This window comes from Lepidochelys kempii, chromosome 6 (genome assembly GCF_965140285.1).
Source record: "Lepidochelys kempii isolate rLepKem1 chromosome 6, rLepKem1.hap1, whole genome shotgun sequence".
Taxonomy (NCBI): Eukaryota; Metazoa; Chordata; order Testudines; family Cheloniidae; genus Lepidochelys; species Lepidochelys kempii.
Window position 1 is genome coordinate 119,619,576 of NC_136385.1, and position 20,972 is coordinate 119,640,547.

The window sequence follows — 20,972 nt, forward strand, 5'->3', positions numbered from 1 at the left end:
TGAAGAGGGGATGTGAAATCTCCTCCAGAGTGTGCTAAAACCAAAGTCAGTGGAACTTGGTAGTGCGCAAAGTAAGCTCTAAGCAAGAAAGTAGAGTACAGCTATAACAAGAGCAGGTAGTAACAGATTTGGTCCCGTTCCAGCTGTCCAGTGTAAAGCCAGGTGATTGAGCACCTGGAGAGGAAAGCTGCATCAGCATAGCCACACTATTAGACTAGTATCCATCCAGTAGAAAGGCAGGCACGAGAATGAACAGGTTTTCATTGGGGAGAATCGTGGCTCCGTTAAAGTTGTTAGGGTGTTTTGACTGTGTAAAGCAGTGGTGGGCAACCTGCGGCCCGTCAGGGTAAAATTTTTTTCATTTGCACGGCTGCCTGCAGCTTCCAGTGGCTGTGGTTCGCCATTCCCGGCCAATGGGAGCTGTGGGAAGCGGTGTGGGCCACAGGGACATGCTGGCCGCTGCTTCCCGCAGCTCCCGTCGGCTGGAAATGGTGACCCACGGCCACTGGGAGCTGCGGGCGGCTGTGCAAATGTAAACAAACTGTCTGGCGGCCCGCCAGCGGATTACCCTGATGGGCTGCAGGTTGCCCACCACTGGTGTAAAGGCTATAGGACCAAATCTTATCTAATAATATATTTGTTCTAGGCAAGGCACCATACTTTACCTGTGTTGTTTGGACTAAAGAATAGGAAAGCTGGAAATATCGTGTCCTGCCAAGGCACCACACAAGAAGTTATTTCTGAATCAGCTCATTCATTTAGGGAGGGGTTGAATGAACACGATCCCATCTGCAAAAGCTTTTTTCCCTGGGGCCAGAAGACTTTCAGTCTCCGTGTCTGGTTCAGTAGATGAGCATACATGGCAGCTCCATGTTCCTGTGCTCCCTCAAGCTCTAGGCTAAGTGCAGCAGTGACAGCTTCCCCTTGTGTTATCGCAGCTCACATTTAAAATAAACGCTGGAAAAAAATTCTTTTTAAACAAAGATAAATTTGTTACCATATTTCTCCTCTCCGAGAAACCTTTGCCCCAGCATGTCTCCGGTACAACACAAACTCATCTCTGGCAACATGCAGGACCCAGGTTTTGGCACCTTGGTACTGTGACTCTAACCTACAGCCCAAAGATGAGAGGACATCGCATTCTCCCTCAGACCCTTCCCAATAACAGCTCTAATTAGAACAAGAGGTGCAGAGAATCCTTTGAGGTAAAATGTAAAATTATGAAGAAAACGGCAGAGGAAAAGTGTTGTAGCGTGGAAAACGAGAGTTCAGCTGTAGTGGCATGCACCACAGGTGGGAAAGGGAGAAGGACGAGTTCTTGTCATTCCGCTTCCGAATCTTTCTTTCATGCCCACCGCCATTTTGGCCCTACGGCTCACATTAGTTTTGGAGCTATTGAACACACACAACTGCCTGAGTCATCAATGTTCTGCTATTGCAGGAAAGGCAAATGCAATTTTGGGTTGCGTTCACAGAGGCCTAGCATGCAAGTCACGGGAGGTGATAGTACCACTCTACTTGGCACTGATTGGGACAGTAGGATAATGGAGCAGCCTGCCTAGGGAGGTCATAGAAGCTTCTTCACTGGAGGTTTTCAAAAGGAGGCTGGGTAGTCATCTGTCTCAGATGGTTTAGACACACATCCTGCATCTTGCAGGAGGTTAGACTAGATGACGCCTGCGGTCCCTTCTAGCCCTATGTGATTGTACCTTTGACTTCCTGGACGTGCAGAAGTCTCAGTCCGAGTTTACAGGCAGGATTGAGAAAGGTTTCAATGGACTCCTGAATTTAAGGATAGAAGATTTCTATGGATAATGAGAACATTCTCAGATTATGGAAGATATTTTAAAAACAGGGATGTAAATTCTCATGTTTCAGTGTGTGACTGGGTGCCTGGGGTGGACCACACTGAGAATGCCACGTCTGGGCAGACTGCAAGAAACAGCATAGACAGTGGTTGATTCTATATTTAGGTTCAGCAAGTCAGTAACAAAGAACGTCTATAGCACCACACTGGTTAATAACAAGTCCCTTTTAGCCATTCCAGCCCTTGACTCTGACCCAGATAACCAAATCTAATATAGTGAAAGGTTATTGAAAACCTAGTTCGCCGTATGTGAGGTTCTTGCTAATTACAAAGGATCAATATGTATCTCTCATCTTACCCAAATATCACACAGTCAGCCAATCCTTAGTAAACTAACTAAAACACGCTTAATAAAAGAAAAGAAGAGTTATAAATGGTTAATAGATCATATACATGCAAATGATTGCAAAGTCCTTATATCAGGTTTGTAGCAGAGATGGAATAGACTGCTGGCGTGCAAAGTCTCTCTGGTAACTTCGGAAGATCCTCAATCCATAGTTCAAGATGCTCCTTTTTAGTTGTAAGTCCACAGTCCAGAGAATTAGAGCAGGATAGAGGCAAAATGGAGTTGCCTTAGAGGTCTTTTGCTGTGTGCATGGAAATTTACTGTCCCAAACAAAGCCCAAAGGCCCTGTGTATGGAAAGTTACTGGCCCAAGATGGAGTAGAGGGTCACATGAGCATATCACATGCCCCTATATGTTTTGCTGAATCACAGGGCATAGCTATTGGTTCCTCACTGGATGAGGTATCCATAGGAAGAGGTAACTGGACGGGATGAGTTTCTTCGATGGCCCATTGTGAGAGTGGAGTATCCTTAATGGGCCATCAACACATAGTTGTCTAGCCGTGATGCAAATCTATCTGGAGGCTGTCACCCATGAACAAAACACATGTTGGAGATACAAATACATAGCCAATATTAATAACTTCAGATACAAGGATGATGCATGGATTTAATCAGGATAATCACACTTGATAGATTATAACTTTTCCATTGACACCTTACATGATACACTTTGTGCAAGATTTGTTTTAATTGTATAACAGTGGTAATATCAATGACATAAATGGTCATCTTTAATCATACAGCATCACACAGTGCATGAACCAGAAACTAATTTAAGAAAAAAACTTTTCTTATTGGCAGGTTATCCCCCAAATTGTTTTCTGGCTTTTTTTCATCTTCCTCTGAAGCACTCTGCTATTGGCCACTGTTGGAGACAGGATCAGCTTCAGGTCTGGTCTAGTCTAGTATTTCCTATGTTCCTAGCAATTTGAATGGGTTAACTCAACATCAGGCTTTTCAGATGGAGCTGTGTGAGCAGGACACAGACTTTTCTTTTTCCCCCACAGTATTCTTTCTTTGTTTTATGTCTGCAATCTGCAAGTCTGCACTCCTCCCACAGTGAGAGTAACTGCTAGGACTGGAGGTCACTCACACACATGATAAAATAATCATTCTTTATAGCAGAGACTTAAAAAGAAGCAGGAAAGAGAAGGAATAAATTGGGTGACATTTGAAAGATCATTGACAGCACTAGCCAGTCATGTAAATAGTGTCTTGCATATTTAAACACACACACAACTTTTAAATGTAATTTTGCATTTAGCTAGTCTACAACAGCATCAAGAAATAACGTTGTGTATCCTGTAATGATTATTTAAGATGCAAAAGGAGAACAGGACAGCCTGCATTCATTCTCGTCTTCCCACTCAGACCCCAGTACTTTGCAGTTGCTGTGTCTTTATTGGGTTGCATATATGAGCTTGGTGTTTATTCAGTAACATCATAGCCAGATAGATTAGATTAGATGAAAACAGTATGCTGGACCTAATGGTGATTTATTGTAGGGTCACTTGAGGCCATATTACATACCGCTTTCCTTCCCGAGCAAACCCATTGGCTTCAGTAGAACTTTACAAGGTGGAAGTCAGTGCGGAATTTGAGAACTTAAATCAGGATTGGATTTTTTTTTTAAAAGATTGGCTTTTAGTGCAACAAGAAGTTATGGGCTTTGCTGCAGGAAGCACTGGGTGAAATTCTATGGTCTGTGTCATGAAGGAGGTCAAGCTAGTTGATCACAATGGTCCCATCTCGCCTCCAGATCTATGAATCAAAATTTGGTTGATGGCTTTCATGTGTCATTGGATAAACTTGCCAAGATGAATTTATTTTAAAAGTTATATTTTTCCTGCCTTTTCTCCTAGAGCTAAAAGTGCACTATTATTGAGTTGGTCTTATATACTCATCCAACCCCTTTTTGTATGTCTTCCCCAGAGGATTGCCCTAGTCATCACCTGTTCATGGTGGATACAGAGCACAGAACAGATGATTTTCTTATCCATGGATTTGTTAGGCATTTCTCACCAGGTTTCTGATTGCAACAGAAGAGGTATTTTTAAATCCAAATTTCTCTTAAATGAAGACCACCAGCAATTCATCATAGTATTGAAGGTGCTATGTGAAGAGACATGAGAAAAGGACTTGCGGGGCATTCCCTATCATCTACAGTACCAAACAAAAATATCCTCATCTAATCACTAGGCAGATTAATGACCTAAACTTCAGGGAACAAAGTAAATTTTGACTCAGTGACCATCTGCCGTTAGAAAGTTCTGTCTATTTGACTAAGCTGATATAAATCTGACAAATGAAGGAATCCTGGATGGAGTCCAGATATTTGGCAGTAGCAGTTTTGGCTTCACTGATGACCTCCCTGGTCCTGTAATCTCTGGGTTGTAGGAAATGCTTGCAGACTAAAGACTAAATCTTGGCCTCTGTGTACTCCCACTGATACCAGTGGAAGTTCCACATAAGTGTGTCCATATAGCCCTATATTGACAGTTGTATGTGGGTGGGTGATCCCACCATCTAACAGAGTTGCTCTTTGTCTGTGGTTCTTGTGGTGTGACTGGAAAGTACTGAATGGAATCCGTGTGGTGTATCGTGGCCTCTAAGAATTATGTGAAACATCAGCATAGAGTTGTCATAATTCCACTAATGTGCCCAGCTGCTCTCTGAAATCACTGGTTAAGAAAGATAAAGCTCTTCTGACATTTTTTATTTACTTTTTCCTTGTCCCTCTTTCCTGCCAATTCTGTAGGGCAATTAAAAACAAAAGAAAACGGAAGATTTTTGCTCTAGAAATTATTAGTTCATATTCAGAACAGTGAAATCTGTTTTGACATTGTGTAACAGAGCAGAGTACATGTTCCTAATTGAATATCAACAACTACTGAAAAGAAAGAACATACCATGTTACTGGCAATTCACAATTAAGGCTTATAGTTGGATTATTAAACAAAAAACGTTCAGGGATGCTATGCACTTTTACACTGCAGTTTCGACTTAGCGATATACAAGTAAAGCACCTTTGACAATCCCACATGCTTTTGGGCCACTAATCAGGGGGGCTCTCCTAACATTCCAAATCCCTGAGTGGCTTCAAACAATTGCTATTTAAAAATAGGAATCAGCATAACATAGAAATGTTTCCCTCTTCCTTTCCCAAATGTGGAATTCCCCCATACTACACCTGCCCAGTTCCCATGTTAGGCAAGATTAAATCTTTCACCTTCAACTGCTTTTCTGTACAGAGAAAGCATTTGACCCTTTATTTCACCTCTTGCATGGCTAGAAATTGGGCTTCTATCCTACTGCAAATGGGGAGATTTCTGGTTTTACAACAGGATCCAGCACTTCCTTCTAGTCCTGGAAGCTCCTGTGATAAAGGACTTTAAAGGTCTGATGTTTTTTATTTATAGAAAAACCCTTTAGGTTGTTTTTGTGGCCCTCTCGAAGACCGTTAGAGTTGGACTGATAGTGACTAAGTAAGAGGAAGGGATATGTAGCTTTAATAATGATAATTTTTTAAAACACACTACTAAAATATATATTGTATTATAGGTGAGTGCAAATAATATTGCCTATTATTAAGGTTGCTGGACAATTCCCATTATAAGACCCTGTTTTCAGTTGTTGTATATATGTCATAGAATACTTACTACTATATTATAGGCAGAATTGGTAGTGCTGCCTATCATTATGGTTGCCTGACTCTTCCCATTATAAGACTTTGTTTTCAGTTGCTTAGAACTTTGCCAACTTGCAATGGTTTGGGATGAAATTTTCCATGCAGAGCATCTCCATCAGGTTGGAATTTGTGGGGAAGTTTTAGCTAAATTAGTTCAGCTGTTGTTGAGGATGAGGTTAGGGGCAAATACGTTGTTTTGCCATGTTAAAAAAAAATCTGTTGACCTTTTAATTTGAGAGGCTGTACTGTTGCTGTGCTTTGGAGCAGGGACTTGAAATTTGGCAAGGAAGTGACTTTCGCATCACATATATGTACTTGTATACACAATACAAAAAAGCATACATTAAAGCAAGGCTTTTTTAAAAAAAATAATTAAATCTATTTGATTGTAGCTCCAGAGTGTTTCCTTCCCACCAGCATCCAAGGAAAAGATCTTCATTTTCATTATGGCCAAAGCTTGGATGCTATCCTGCGTAAGGGCCTTGGATTTTCATTGCCTCTCTTTTCTCCCTTTTCCTTCTCATCCATTTACACATATGTGACCACTCTAACATACTGGCATTTGTTTGGTTGGGAACGCATAGTGCCGCAGCTCCCAGTTTGTGTTGCTATCAGTGATAAAGCAAAGACTGCTCCATGCTGAATTATGAAAGCGGGTTCGCCGGTGGCAGCCCAATGGGTGGCTCCCAAGCCACCTTTAAGGTAGCTCTTTATCATTAGTTTAACAACTGAATTCATTTCTTAACTGTGTTTTACAATGTAGCCCTCAGTCTATCTATTTAAGTGACTTCTTGAGACCTGTATGAATTTTCATCCAGCAGCATTGATATCAACATGCCTTTAATTTCAATTTGTATTTTTTTTGTTTTGTTTCTATAGTTTTATTTTTGGTGTTGGATCTTTTTTGGGGGGTGGGAGGTGGGTAAAGGAAGAGGGTCAACTTTAGGTATGTAGGGCCTGATCCAAAGTCCATAAATCACTGGGAGTCTGTCCACTGGGCTTTGGATCAGGCCCCTGGCAGAGTTCTCTGGATTACAGCAGCAGTACTCAAGACGGGCTTGATGCAAAGACTACGGAAATCCTTGGGAGTCAATTTCTGTTGACTCCAGTGGCCTTCGAATTTGGCTCCAACACCAGAATAACTCCACCTGCGGCATAAACTGTCTCTCAAAAACACAAAAGAAAGAAAATGCCAAAGTGTGTTAGTTTTACTCATTTTTTACTCTTGATTAGCAGAGGTACCTACAGCACACGTTGGTATTTTTCTGTTTTGCGGAGGATGTAAGTCTGGAGTCTGATGCCATGGCAAGCAGTAACTGAGAGAGAGACCATTCAAATCTGAAACTAACATCAGTCCACACGAATGAGGTTTCTATTTGCTGAATTGTAACTAAATCCAACTTGCACATTTTCTTCTTCCTCACAGGTTGGACAAAGTTTGCTCGATTGACACGAGCATTGACTAACAGCCGAAGTGTTCTGCAGCAGCTAACGCCAATGAACAAAGCTGAGGTGGTGCACAAACACTCAAGATTAGCTGAAGTAAGTGTGAGACAGACTCCCGACTGCCCTTGTTTAAAAGACAGGAGGTGATGGATAAAAGAATTGGCATCATTACTAACTGACATTTTAATATAAAGAATAGTCTTCCCTGCTGTTGATTTCAAAATACATTTTTTACTTATGTGAAAGAGCATATTAAATACATACAGCCACCTTTTCTGGATGGGGCACGACTGGTTCCCTTGCAAAAATACACAGACCTCTATTACCTGCATGGCCCTTTGTTTGTGTTTGTGTAACTGTCATTTTGGTGCATTAATCAGGTAATTGCACACCTCAGAGTGCACAGTTATGTCGTCTGCATGCAGTTTTACACTCACATATGAACAGATTGTGACACCTTTACTCCCAGTGAGTAGTAATTTGCTCCTCAAGTAATCCCAATGAAATAAATTGGACTGCTTGAGGATTAAGGTACTATCCCACAAGAGTCCCTGTTTGGCCGCATGGCGATTTGCTTGCACAGAGAGTGCATGTGTGCTTTTGTTCATGCATCTGTTGCACCCAGCTTTAAAGTCTTTCCTGCTGTATTTTTGTCACATCTTGTTCTTTAAAAGCTGTAAATTAAACCACTGTTAGCCTGCAAACTTTTCCTTTAACAGTGCAAATAATGCAACAGGTGAATGCTTTCAGGTTAACCAGTTAAAAAAGATTTGCTGACCAGAAGACAGGGACTCTGTATCTCCCATTTCTCCCTTCCGGGTTTTCCATTTTTTTCCAGAGCCATCAAATTCAGCTCTAGAATTGTCTGTAGATCAAAGAACCAGTTGATGGCAGAAATTAACCCCTTCCAGCCTAACACCGCCCCGCCCATCTCAGCACCCCTCAGATGAGCTACTGAAAATGACAGTCCCAGTCTCTCTGTGCCAGAGGGCTTTTGTACTGAGTTCAGTGTTAAAGACTGATGGCAGCATAAAATGTATCCTCTTCTCTTCGTAGTTTTTGTGCACATTTATAATGACGGTTCTGCTTTAATGAAATCAAAGTTGAAATCTTCTTCTGTTTTCCACTCTTCTCACTGCTGGTTTTTTCCCACGAACTATCCGCCACAGCCACTGAGACAGCTGAGGTGATCCTATCTCTAGCTTCTCTGTCTCAATGACTTCTCAGTGCTCTGTGAACCTGGTTGTGTCCAGTGGTTCTAGGCAAGAAGCTTGCTGCTCCAGATGAGATACAGCTTATGCAGGGCAGAATATGCTGCCTACATTTCAATACTATTAGCAGGGTTTGTCATTTGCAGACGAAAACAAGTCCGAGTACAACTGAGCAGCATGAAGTGGAACGATCCTTTTAACTCATGGTCTTCCACAGGCAAACCTGTTGCTTCCCACATGCCATCAAGCACAGCATGGGGATATTTAAAGCACAGAAAGAGACATGATCTAATCTCTAATGAGGTTACAGTTTAATCTGAAATGAGACTCAACAATTGAGAGCAACAAAGAGTAGAGGGTATTGAAGGTAGTGTCCATCGGATCACAGTTACCTCGTTAGCTGTTGCACACCTTGTAACTTGAAAGTGTTTTTTTTTTCTTTTAATTTGTAACAGAGTGGCTGGCACCTTAAGGGCGAGACTAGAGATCTGGGGCCAGCCAGCCCTGGTTACTAAAGCGGCACATGCAAGCAGGGATCCGCTGGCTCCCCTATAAAGAGCAGTGGGGCACTGCAGAGAGTGGGATGCTCAGGGGTACCAGAGTGAAGTACAGAGGCTGCCGGGAGTGAGCAGGCTCCAGCAGAGGAACTGGGGGGAGCAAGGCTACAGGCAGGCGAAGTGAGGGGGCGAAGAGTAAATGGAAGGACTTAAGGAGGGATTGGAGAACTTGATTTTGAATGTTTTGTTAACAACACTGCACTGTTCACTGTCTTCTCTGAGTAAAAGCCTTGCTTGGTTGCCTCCATTGAGTTTTGCCATTGACTTCCATGCAGCCAGGATTTCACACCCTAATCTTAGCAACACCTTTCCTCTCCTACAAGGAAGAATGAAAAACATTAACTAATTGCAAATTTGTAATTGCAACACTTTGATACTTTGTTTCATGCACTTAAATATTGTTCTGTTTATTTCAGACTCTCTCACTCCCTAGTCATCAAGAATACATTCCAGATTTGAATATTTTGACAAGTATGACGGTTCTGTTTGCCATGTAGCAGCCACTGTGAATACGGTACATTAGCTCCAGTAAGGGGTACTGAAAGTGACGTAGTAGTACAATCAGTTCCTGGAGACTGAATGCATGTACTCTATCCTAATACCCATTTGGAATCCTAAATCCTAAATCTGCTGTTGGTTCCAAAGTATATATAGGTCTTTCATTTGGCAGCTCAATAAGTTAGTAAACCAGTGTCATCACTGTTTTGTTCCTTCCCACTTTAATTTCTCATGTTGGATTGAGATAAGTGATAATCAGACTAGCTAGAATAAATTGTTTTGGCTCTTTTACAAGGTTTGCAGCTCTAGATTTTACAAAGGTGAGTGTGCAGAAGATACTGGGAAAATACAAACTTTTGAAACTGTATTGAATATATAAATATGTCCTAGGTCAGTACTATTCAGTGTTTTCATTAGTGAGTTGGAAATGAGACTGTGCAAATGAAAAATAACATCAATGATGACTTCATATTGACTTTTTAATGGCAACAACGTTTTGTGCAGTCTGGAGAGAAAGGTAAGGAAGCATACATTGTAACCCCATCTAGTCATACAATTGCAAGCAGTTAGACCAGATCTTATGAACCTAGTATTTTACTTTAAAAGGAAGTCAGCCAATGAGGCTACAGTCCAGTAGGTCGTTGAGCAGGATAATGTTTTGGCTACTTTTTAGATTCAGATAGAGTTCAGATATGAAAGCTAAGCTTTCCAGGACCTGTAGGTATGAATGGGATCTCATATTTTTAGCTGCAGGACCTGAGCTGGCACAGCTGTATTCAGATGGGCCTCATGCCAGTTAGTTGGCAGAGTACTTTTACTTTGAACTTTTGAGCAGTAGTTGTTGGCCTTGTTTTCGCTCTGTCCATCTGCAAATGATCTTTGTTTTTGTAAGATTACCCTTACGCTTTACACTTTTCCCATTCGTTGAGTGATAGCTACCTCCACCCATTCCTACATGATTTATGCACTGATGAGCTCATGAGATTAACTAATTAAATAATTTAGAAACTACAGGTAGCCTTGAACCTTCAGGGTATAACGAAAACATTCTCTCCTTAATTCTGTGTATTACACAAATTCAGAAGGCACCCATTATAACGAATGTTAACTGAACGCCATAACATCTGTGTTTCTTTCCTTTTATAGGTTCTCCAGCTTGGGTCTGATATTCTTCCTCAGTATAAACAAGAAGCTCCAAAGACTCCACCACACATTATTTTACACTATTGTGCTTTTAAGACCACCTGGGACTGGGTCATCTTAATTCTAACCTTCTATACAGCAATTATGGTCCCCTACAATGTCTCCTTCAAAACAAAACAGAACAACATAGCTTGGCTGGTTTTGGACAGTGTGGTGGATGTTATTTTTCTGGTTGACATTGTTTTAAACTTTCATACAACCTTTGTTGGCCCTGGGGGAGAGGTTATATCTGATCCCAAACTCATAAGGATGAACTACCTGAAAACTTGGTTTGTGATAGACCTCCTGTCCTGTTTACCTTATGACATCATCAATGCCTTTGAGAATGTGGACGAGGTAAGCAATCTCAATCTGTATGAAATTGACTGCCCTGGGTTATTTCTAATTTTGAATTCAATTAGGGCCCCATTTATACTCACTATAGTGAATTGAAACTCTGCAAACATTGGAGGATAAAATTTGGCTGTTGGGCTTTTCACTAAGCAGTGTTGTCCTGTATGGGAAGGGAAAGTGTCTTGCTAAGCAAAACAAAAGAATATCCATGGTGTGCGTGATTTATAAAGTTATGGGACAGGATTTTAAAAATTGTTCACTGTTGATCTAACTCTTCTTCCACTGAAGTCAATGGCAAAGCTCCCAGTGACTTCAGTGAGAGCAGAGACCAGTCCACCTCTGAATGGTTTTGAAAATCCTGGCCAGAATTGCTATTTATACCCTGCTGTTTTTCCTTTCCTCCTTGCAACGTCTTTTTCAACTTCTGTTTGAGAGATGAACTCCACTACTGTCTGTATTGTCTGCATTTTAAAAGGCTTAATTAGACCCATATCTTGAATTTTTATAGACTACTTGAGAAAAAAGTGAAAAGCTTAAAAGGCCACTGAATTAAAGCTTCTTAACTTTTAGCCCTAATAACATTTTTTAAAAAAAATCAAGCTTGTAGGCTAAGATAATGGAGAAACAAGCAATAAATACAACTAATAATGCATACATGAAACACTGTAGACAAAATTCATTATTAAAATGCAGCCATAATGGTATCAGAACTCATTTTAATTTCCCTTTGGGGCCTCGTATCCTTCGGACGTTAAACAGATGAAAAAGTCTTTGTTCATTTTTTATTATTTGAACTGTTATTTGTTTGAACAGTACAAGTGATTTTTTTTTAATTCTTAAAGAAATCTCATCACTGCAATTATATAGCCTCACTTTAAAAAAATCCATACCCCTATTTCTTAACGCAGGTTTTTTGGTACAGATTTTGCAAAGCTCTTTTTAAATGCCACCCCTACCTCTCTACTCAGTATAATCTTTTGACATTGTTCCACTTTATTTATAGAAAATGTAACAGAAGTAATAATCCTTGCAGTTTAAATGCAAGCTTATATGAGGGCTATCTCTCTGGAATCAAGTTATACAGACAATCAATGTAAGAAGCTGATCCTAACAAGGTTGTTAATGTACCATAGCTTATTAACATAAGAAGAAATACTAGTTCCATGTTAGCAAGAACCTGATTTTACAAAAATATAATGGGTGTTCAGGTTTGTGTGTTTGAATGTGGAAAACGAGCAGGACATGCATCACGGCATATAAACTATATATGCAGTTTTGCAGATTGCTAACGTCTTTCTCTAATGCGTCATGGAAAGCAACTCACTTCGGATATTTGTAAAAGGGCATTGATTATACAAGAAATTACTGGCTCTGTGTGTGTGTATAATATTAAAAAAACCCTCACCAACAACAAACACTAACAAAAAGGGGATTGTGAGCTACTCTAGGCCTAGAGCAATTATCACCAAGCTGCCAACAAAGTAGATATTTGACAGTTTCCGCTCCTGTTAAGTGAGCGAGCAATTTGTTGTATTTCTCTTTCATCAAATTTCATCAGGTAGATCTGGAACATTTCAAAGAAGGATGGCTATTAGGAATCTAGTACTAGTGCCTGAGAAACAGGCTGTAGGGGCCTTTGAAGTCACCTGTATAATAAGGCACTGAGCTCTTCTCCCCTACTCAATTTTCCTTTTTCTCTGCGTGCCAGCAGAGTCTTTTCTGATAGAGATGGCAGGTGTTTTCATTTATTACAGTTTAAATGTACATCTTTTTTGCAGGTTTTTTGTTTTCTAAAAGGTTGTCGTTTGTGCTTTCTCTTCATTTGGCTTTGACTTTTTTGAACTGACGGCTTTCCTGAGAGAGAACTTTTGGGCTTGGTACCAGCAGTTCTCCCAAATGATATTGATGTGATAAGGAAATTGAGATACTCAGGTTGGAAGTGCTGTGAGAAATATTTTCACGTACTATAGGTCTGATGAGAAGGTGGCTCAATTTCCTCCTGGAGCTAGGTAACAGAAAGACAGATATTTCTTCTGGAAAGTGCCTTGACTTCAAATTGTTCACTGTGGCACTGAAGAAAAAAGAAGGGAATGGGTAAGGAACTTGGCTACAAGCTGCATCTTGAAGCAATGCTCAAGGCATATCCATCAGAAGTCATTGCTGTGGAATCAGCACCTATTGACCTAGCACTTATGAAAAGTTTTCTGCTCCATTTTGGGCACATGGCTTGGCAATGAAGGATGGCCCAAAGGCAGGGTTAATCCCAAGAGGCTTTACAGAGTCCTATACAGGCTCTTCAACTTGCATCCTGGCCCAACATTCCTCTCCAATCCCACAGCAAGGAGGGAGGAAATACTTGGCTCTCTTTGCTTCTGGAAATTTTGGGCTATGCTCTTACGTTGGACCCCGCAGATCATAAGTCCAACCCCCATTTTTCCCCACAGGGCTCATCAGATGCCCTGGCCATTTCTGGTGGGGATGAAGGCAGGTGATAGAGTGGTAGCCCATGTTGTAGATTTTCCTCTCTAGTGCCCTACGGTGCATCCTCCGTGAGTGTTGAAGGGAAGGGCAGGAGCTTTAAAATATGGATCTCTGAGACCAGTAGCCCTGCATGCACAGTGCACACACATCTGAATTTTGCCCAGAGAGAACAAAATGTAGACTACTAGCTCCCCACAGTCCACTTTAAGATACACACTCTCAATTCTATGCCATAAACTAATGATATCTATCTAGCTATCTATCTTTGTGTATATGTGTGTGTGTATATATACCTACAGGAAACCCCTGATCATTCATATATATATATATATGAATGTTCTTCTGCACAGTCTGAAATGGCGATGTCCTTTGGGATTGTGTTTGTTTGGAGGGGGTAGCCTACTGCCTTCTGTCCTCAACCGTTCCAGGCTCCTGTAGCAGCAGGATGAATTTCTAGTAATTGAATGAGTTCCCTCCCAGTTCCATGCTCAACTGCATATTGCTACCATGGGTAATTAATGGTAATTAACATATATGAATGGTCAGAGGGTTCCTGTAGGTTCTTATACAGTAATTAATTTATTGCAATATAAGCATATGGATCTCAGTATTTCTTTTACAGGCCACAGTGTGAATAATTAACTATTTCATAATTCAGTTACTGTAGTTAGGAAAGAAATAGGAAGGATATGCCAAGAAACCTGAAATGAGGGAATGTATGGAAAGAGAATGCTGGGCTAGCATGTTCAAAAGCAGGGAATGTTGGCTAGACTGGGTGTTTTATGACTGATTTCAGTGGGAACAGAGTTAGGCCAGCGCTGAGAACTTTTTGAGAATTCAGCCATAAGTGTATATGACTGCATTTTATTGCTCAGTGGAAATAAAGTCACAGCAGTAAAATGTGGAGGAAAAGGATTATGACACTAAGATGTAGGAGGAGAGGATTAGGACGATTTGATGCAGATGAAGAGGTGTAGCTTTACGCAGTAAGAGTTATAGAGGCATCTTATGAAGAGCTTAAGAGGATTTGGATGATGTGACTGGAAGGGAGAAAGGTAGGATAATGAGAGAGAGAGAGAACCACACAGTGAAAGCAATCTACATTGACATGATAGATGGAACATTATGTGTTTAAGTGGTATTAGGGAGGTAGGAAAACATGGTAAAACATGTTGAAGAGAAATACTTGGAGAGGAATTGAATAATTCTTTTGCAGATCACCTGCCATAGCTAGGTAAATGGGTAGGATAACACAGGGTTGGAAATCAGAAAAATGCCAGGTGTCATAGTTAGTTGGAAAATATTAGATGCACTATTAGCTTAAGCTGGTTTAAAAAGAAAAGGCTAAAATGTTCAGACTTGGAAGTATAAGCATCTTAACCCAGCTCTGAAAATCTGGGTTCACAGCTCTGAAAATCAGGCCACCTAGTTAACCTCTAAAATAAAAATGAAGGGGTCTAAAAGTTTGAAGATTTGGGACCAGTTTTTTTTTTAAACAAAGTCTTGAATCCGAAGTTTTTACTCATGCAAAACTCCTGTTGACTTCAGTGGTCTTTATAAATATGTCAGGTCTGCAACAACAGCAGCAACAATACCATGCTTACGCTGTGGAGGTCAATAGCACTGAATGGCCGTGACCGCACTGTAGGGCTTTATTCCAGGCGTCTAAGTGCTCCACAGTGTGAGTACTGATTTAGTGCAGCCAGGTTAATTGTGGGTGACCATGCAACCACTGACAATCTGTGACTGAGCAGTGTCCCCTCCTGACCTCAGATCTGATTTTTTTCAGCGTTCGATGTGTGGGGACTTTGTCTCCAAGGTGGGTGACGTGATCCCAAAGGGCCAGCCTCTGGCCAATGGTGGCGTCAGTCCTCTCAAGGCCACTTCTCAATGGCATAGGACTGAGGAGTCTTGGGTACTGGTGCTTAGATACTAGGGTGATGAGTGCAGTATAAATAACTCAAGTAGAATAGAATCATCCAAAAATTAGTTCTTTGGAAAGTGGAAGACACTCCTTCAAATTGTTTTCCCATCAGTTTAAATAGGGCTGGATCCTTCACGCACAGATTTCATAGTTTTACTAAATGATTAGTGCTCTTAATATTGCTGTGAATTTTGGTTTAAATTAATGAGGTTTCTGGTTAGTAATGAAGCAAAAAGTGGAAGTTTTAGCCCATCACTGCAAGAAAAATGGCCCTAGAATAATACGTCCGGTACTGTAAAGAGTGAGGTAGGAAGTCTTGATATGGAGGTGGATTTGTGGGGTTGTAGAACTGGATAGCAGCCTGGGTTTTCAAATGGTTCGTTTTAGGCACATTCTTCTGCACCTAACGTTAAAGTTCAAGAACCCGCAGCTGGAAGTTAAAGCCAGACATGTTCAAATTGGAAATACAGTAGAACCTCAGAGTTACGAACTGACCAGTCAACCACACACCTCATTTGGAACTGGAAGTACTCAATCAGGCAGCAGCAGAGACCAAAAAAAAAAAAAAAGGCAAATACAGTACAGTACTGTGTTAAACATAAACTACCAAAAAATAAAGGGAAAGAAGCATTTTTTCTGCATAGTAAAGTTTCAAAGCTGTATTAAGTCAATGTTCAGTTGTAAACATTTGAAGGAACCACCATAATGTTTTGTTCAGAGTTACAAACATTTCAGAGTTACAAACAACCTCCATTCCCGAGATGTTCATAACTCGGAGGTTCTACTGTAAAGCACACATTTTTAACAGGCAGGGTGATTGGTCATTGGAACAAACTATCAAGGAACGTGGTGGATTCTCCATCTTTTAAATTCTTCACATGAAAACTGGATGCTTTTCTAGAAGATATGCTTTAGTCATGATAGGTTTCAGAGTAGCAGCAGTGTTAGTCTGTCTTCGCAAAAAGAAAAGGAGGACTTGTGGCACCTTAGAGACTAACCAATTTATTTGAGCGTAAGCTTTCGTGAGCTACAGCTCACTTCATCGGATGCATTCAGTGGAAAATACAGTGGGGAGATTTATATACACAGAGAACATGGAACAATGGGTGTTACCATACATACTGTAACGAGAGCGATCACTTAAGGTGAGCTATTACCAGCAGGAGAGTGGGGAGGAAAAAACCTTTTGTAGTGATAATTCCCCCCTGCTCTCCTGCTGGTAATAGCTCACCTTAAGTGATTACTCTCATTACAGTGTGTATGGTAACACCCATTGTTTCATGTTCTCTATGTATATAAATCTCCCCACTGTATTTTCCACTGAATGCATCCGATGAAGTGAGCTGTAGCTCACGAAAGCTCATGCTCAAATAAATTGGTTAGTCTCTAAGGTGCCACAAGTCCTCCTTTTCTTTATAGTCATGATGAAATTCTATGGCAGCCAGACTAGATGAAATACACGAATCTGTACATATCACACTGAGACAGAGAGAGGTTAACAGTGTAATATCATTTTTATTACCAATTTTGATCTGCTATAGTGGTAGCAGAAACTTCCATGCATTAATTTTACTAGCCAAAATAGCAATTGTTATAAATTGAAAGTTGATTCAATTAGTTCATCAGTAATACCATTTACAATAACTTACCAAAAGTGTTACCTTTCCGAAAGTACTTAAATTAAGGGTTTACGAGATCTAATTTCAATGTGCTAGCACGACGAATTGACGTACTTAATAAGAAAGTAGCAGTGGTACCAAATGATACAGTGTGATGATAGCTACTTCCGTTTTTCTCCAAGTGGCTGACAGAAACCCCACCCAGAATTTTCCACTGAATGCATCCGATGAAGTGAGCTGCAGCTCATGAAAGCTCATGCTCAAATAAATTTGTTCGCCTCTAAGGTGCCACAAGTACTCCTTTTCTTTTTGCGGATACAGACTAACATGGCTGCTACTCTGAAACCCACCCAGAATTGAATCACTAGTGAAGCTAAGTGTTAAACCATGCTGAAAACTCGAGTAACACAATGACAGAAGTGATCAGACTGAGCCTTGGCAATTTCTCATTTCCATTCAGTCTGAAAGTTATTATATATGAAGAATACCACATTCTCTCTGTTCTGCTATGCAGAAAAGTATACAATGTAATAAATACAATGGCTTGCTTAGCATGGTCAAGAATAAATTTAGTCTTGCTTAAAGCATACCATACAGTGATAATGGATCAAACTCATTCCTAATGCAAGTCCATTGAAGTTTTCTGAATTACACCGGGAATGAATTTGTTCCAATGTATTTGTCTGTAGTGTCGGATTCTATTCAACGTTTATAGCCAATGATTTAAAGTATAGGATATTGAATTTTAATTACGCTTTTCATCTGGCTTTTTCTTTTTTTAATGTACTGTATACATTACTGGGAAACAGATGTGGGACAGAAGTCATTTCAGTTCATACCGTTAGTGAAACATACACTAACTAACACAGAGTCTAATTGGGCTAATTCCATGTGGAATACTTTCAAGGGAAGCATTGAGACCTGCCTGCTTGTCTGTCTGGCATAAGGAGGAGAGGGTTTAGGAAGAAATCAAGGCAACTGAAGGAACCTTTTCAGATGCAGACCTAAATAGCACTGACTGCAGTGGCACAAATCTGTAATATTCAAATTACTTCATGCAAAAGGAAGTGGAGGGAATGGTACACTTTACAATATTTGGAGCATAAAGTTCTCATACGCAAAATGGAGTCCAAAGATGGCATAGGAAAAAAAATTAAATGGCTAAATAGAAAAATATCCCTTGTTTTCAAAGGTAGATGTCATTGTAATTTGACATGGTCCTTAGAATCATATAATATCAGAGTTGGAAGGGACCTCTGGAGGTCATCTAGTCCAACCCCCTGCCCAGAGCAGGACCAATCCCCAACTAAATCATCCCAGTCAGGGCTTTGTCAAGCCTGACCTTAAAAACTTCTAAGGAAGGGGATTCCACCACCTCCCTAGGTAACGCATTCCAGTGTTTCACCACCCTCCTAGTGAAAAAGTTTTTCCTAATATCCAACCTGAACCTCCCCCACTGCAACTTGAGACCATTACTCCTTGTCCTGTCCTCTTCCACCACTGAGAATAGCCTAGATCCATCCTCTTTAGATCCACCTTTCAGGTAGTTGAAAGCAGCTATCAAATCCCCCCTCATTCTTCTCTTCTGTAGACTAAACAATCCCAGTTCCCTCAGCCTCTCCTCATAAGTCATGTGTTCCAGACCCCTAATCATTTTTGTTGCCCTTCTCTGGACTCTCTCCAATTTTTCCACATCCTTCTTGTAGTGTGGGGCCCAAAACTGGACACAGTACTCCAGATGAGACCTCACCAATGTTGAATAGAGGGGGACGATCATGTCCCTCGATCTGCTGGCAGTGCCCCTACTTATACATCCCAAAATGCCATTGGCCTTCTTGGCAACAAGGGCACATGTTGACTCATATCCAGCTTCTTGTCCACTGTAACCCCTAGGTCCTTTTCTGCAGAACTGCTGCCTAGCCATTTGGTCCCTAGTCTATAGCGGTGCATGGGATTCTTCCATCCTAAGTGCAGGACTCTGCACTTGTCCTTGTTGAACCTCATCAGATTTCTTTTGGCCCAATCCTCCAATTTGTCTAGGTCCCTCTGTATCCTATCCCTACCCTCCAGCGTATCTACCACTCCTCCCAGTTTAGTGTCATCCGCAAACTTGCTGAGGGTGCAATCCACACCATCCTCCAGGTCATTAATGAAGATATTGAACAAAGCCGGCCCCAGGACCAACCCTTGGGGCACTCCGCTAGATACCAGCTGCCAACTAGACATGGAGCCATTGATTACTACCCGTTGAGCCCGACAATCTAGCCAACTTTCTACCCACCTTATAGTGCATTCATCCAGCCCATACTTCTTTAACTTGCTGACTAGAATACTGTGGGAGACCGTGTCAAAAGCTTTGCTAAAGTCAAGGAACAACACGTCCACCACTTTCCCCTCATCCACAGAGCTAGTTATCTCATCATAGAAGGCAATTAGATTACTCAGGGATGACTTGCCCTTGGTGAATCCATGCTGACTGTTCCTGGTCACTTTCCTCTCCTCTAAGTGCTTCAGGATTGATTCCTTGAGGACCTGCTCCATGATTTTTCCGGGGACTGAGGTGAGGCTGACTGGCCTGTAGTTCCCAGGATCCTCCTCCTTCCCTTTTTTAAAGATGGGCACTACATTAGCCTTTTTCCAGTCGTCCGGGACTTCCCCGGATTGCCATGAGTTTTCAAAGATAATGGCCAATGGCTCTGCGATCACATCCGCCAACTCCTTTAGCACTCTCGGATGCAACGCATCCGGCCCCATGTACTTGTGCACGTCCAGCTTTTCTAAATAGTCCCAAACCACTTCTTTTTTTCACAGAGGGCTGGCCACCCCCTCCCCATGCTGTGCTGCCCAGTGCAGTAGTCTGGGAGCTAACCCTGTTCGTGAAGACAGAGGCAAAAAAAGCATTGAGTACATTAGCTTTTTCCACATCCTCTGTCACTAGGTTGCCTCTCTCATTCAGTAAGGAGCCCACACTTTCCTTCGCTTTCTTCTTGTTGCCAACATACCTGAAGAAACCCTTCTTGTTACTCTTAACATCTCTTGCTAGCTGCGAATCCAGGTGTGATTTAGCCTTCCTGATTTCACTCCTGCATCCCCGAGCAATATTTTTATACTTCTCCCTGGTCATTTGTCCAATCTTCCACTTTTGTAAGCCTCTTTTTTGTGTTTAAGATCAGCAAGGATTTCACTGTTAAGCCAAGCTGGTCGCCTGCCATATTTATTATTCTTTCTACACATCGGGATGGTTTGTCCCTGTAACCCCAATGAGGATTCTTTACAATACAGCCAGCTCTCCTGGACTCCTTTCCCCCTCATGTTATTCTCCCAGGGGATCCTGCCCATCAGTTCCCCGAGGGAGTCAAAGTCTGCTTTTCTGAAGTCCAGGGTCCGTATTCTGCTGCTTTCCTTTCTTCCTTGTATCAGGATCCTGAACTTGACCATCTCATGGTCACTGCCTCCCAGGTTCCCATCCTCTTTTGCTTCCCCTACTAATTCTTCCCGGTTTGTGAGCAGCAGGTCAAGAAGAGCTCTGCCCCTAGTTGGTTCCTCCAGCACTTGCACCAGGAAATTGTCCCCTATACTTTCCAAAAACTTCCTGGATTGTCTGTGCACTGCTGTATTGCTCTCCCAGCAGATATCAGGATTATTGAAGTCGCCCATGAGAACCAGGGCGTGCGATCTAGTAGCTTCTGCGACTTGCCGGAAGAAAGCCTCGTCCACCTCATCCCCCTGGTCTGGTGGTCTACAGTAGACTCCCACCACGACATCACCCTTGTTGCTCACGCTTCTGAACTTAATCC

At 41.5% G+C, this 20,972-nt stretch overlaps 1 protein-coding gene across 1 annotated transcript in view; it reads left to right on the forward strand.

Moving 5' to 3' along the window:
- KCNH5 (potassium voltage-gated channel subfamily H member 5) overlaps positions 1–20,972 on the forward strand; it is a 235,511-nt gene that overhangs the window by 42,046 nt on the left and 172,493 nt on the right. The window contains exons 5-6 of the mRNA XM_073350736.1: positions 7,330–7,445; positions 10,762–11,154. Coding sequence (XP_073206837.1) covers positions 7,330–7,445; positions 10,762–11,154 — 509 coding nt within the window. The remainder of the gene's footprint in view (positions 1–7,329; positions 7,446–10,761; positions 11,155–20,972) is intronic.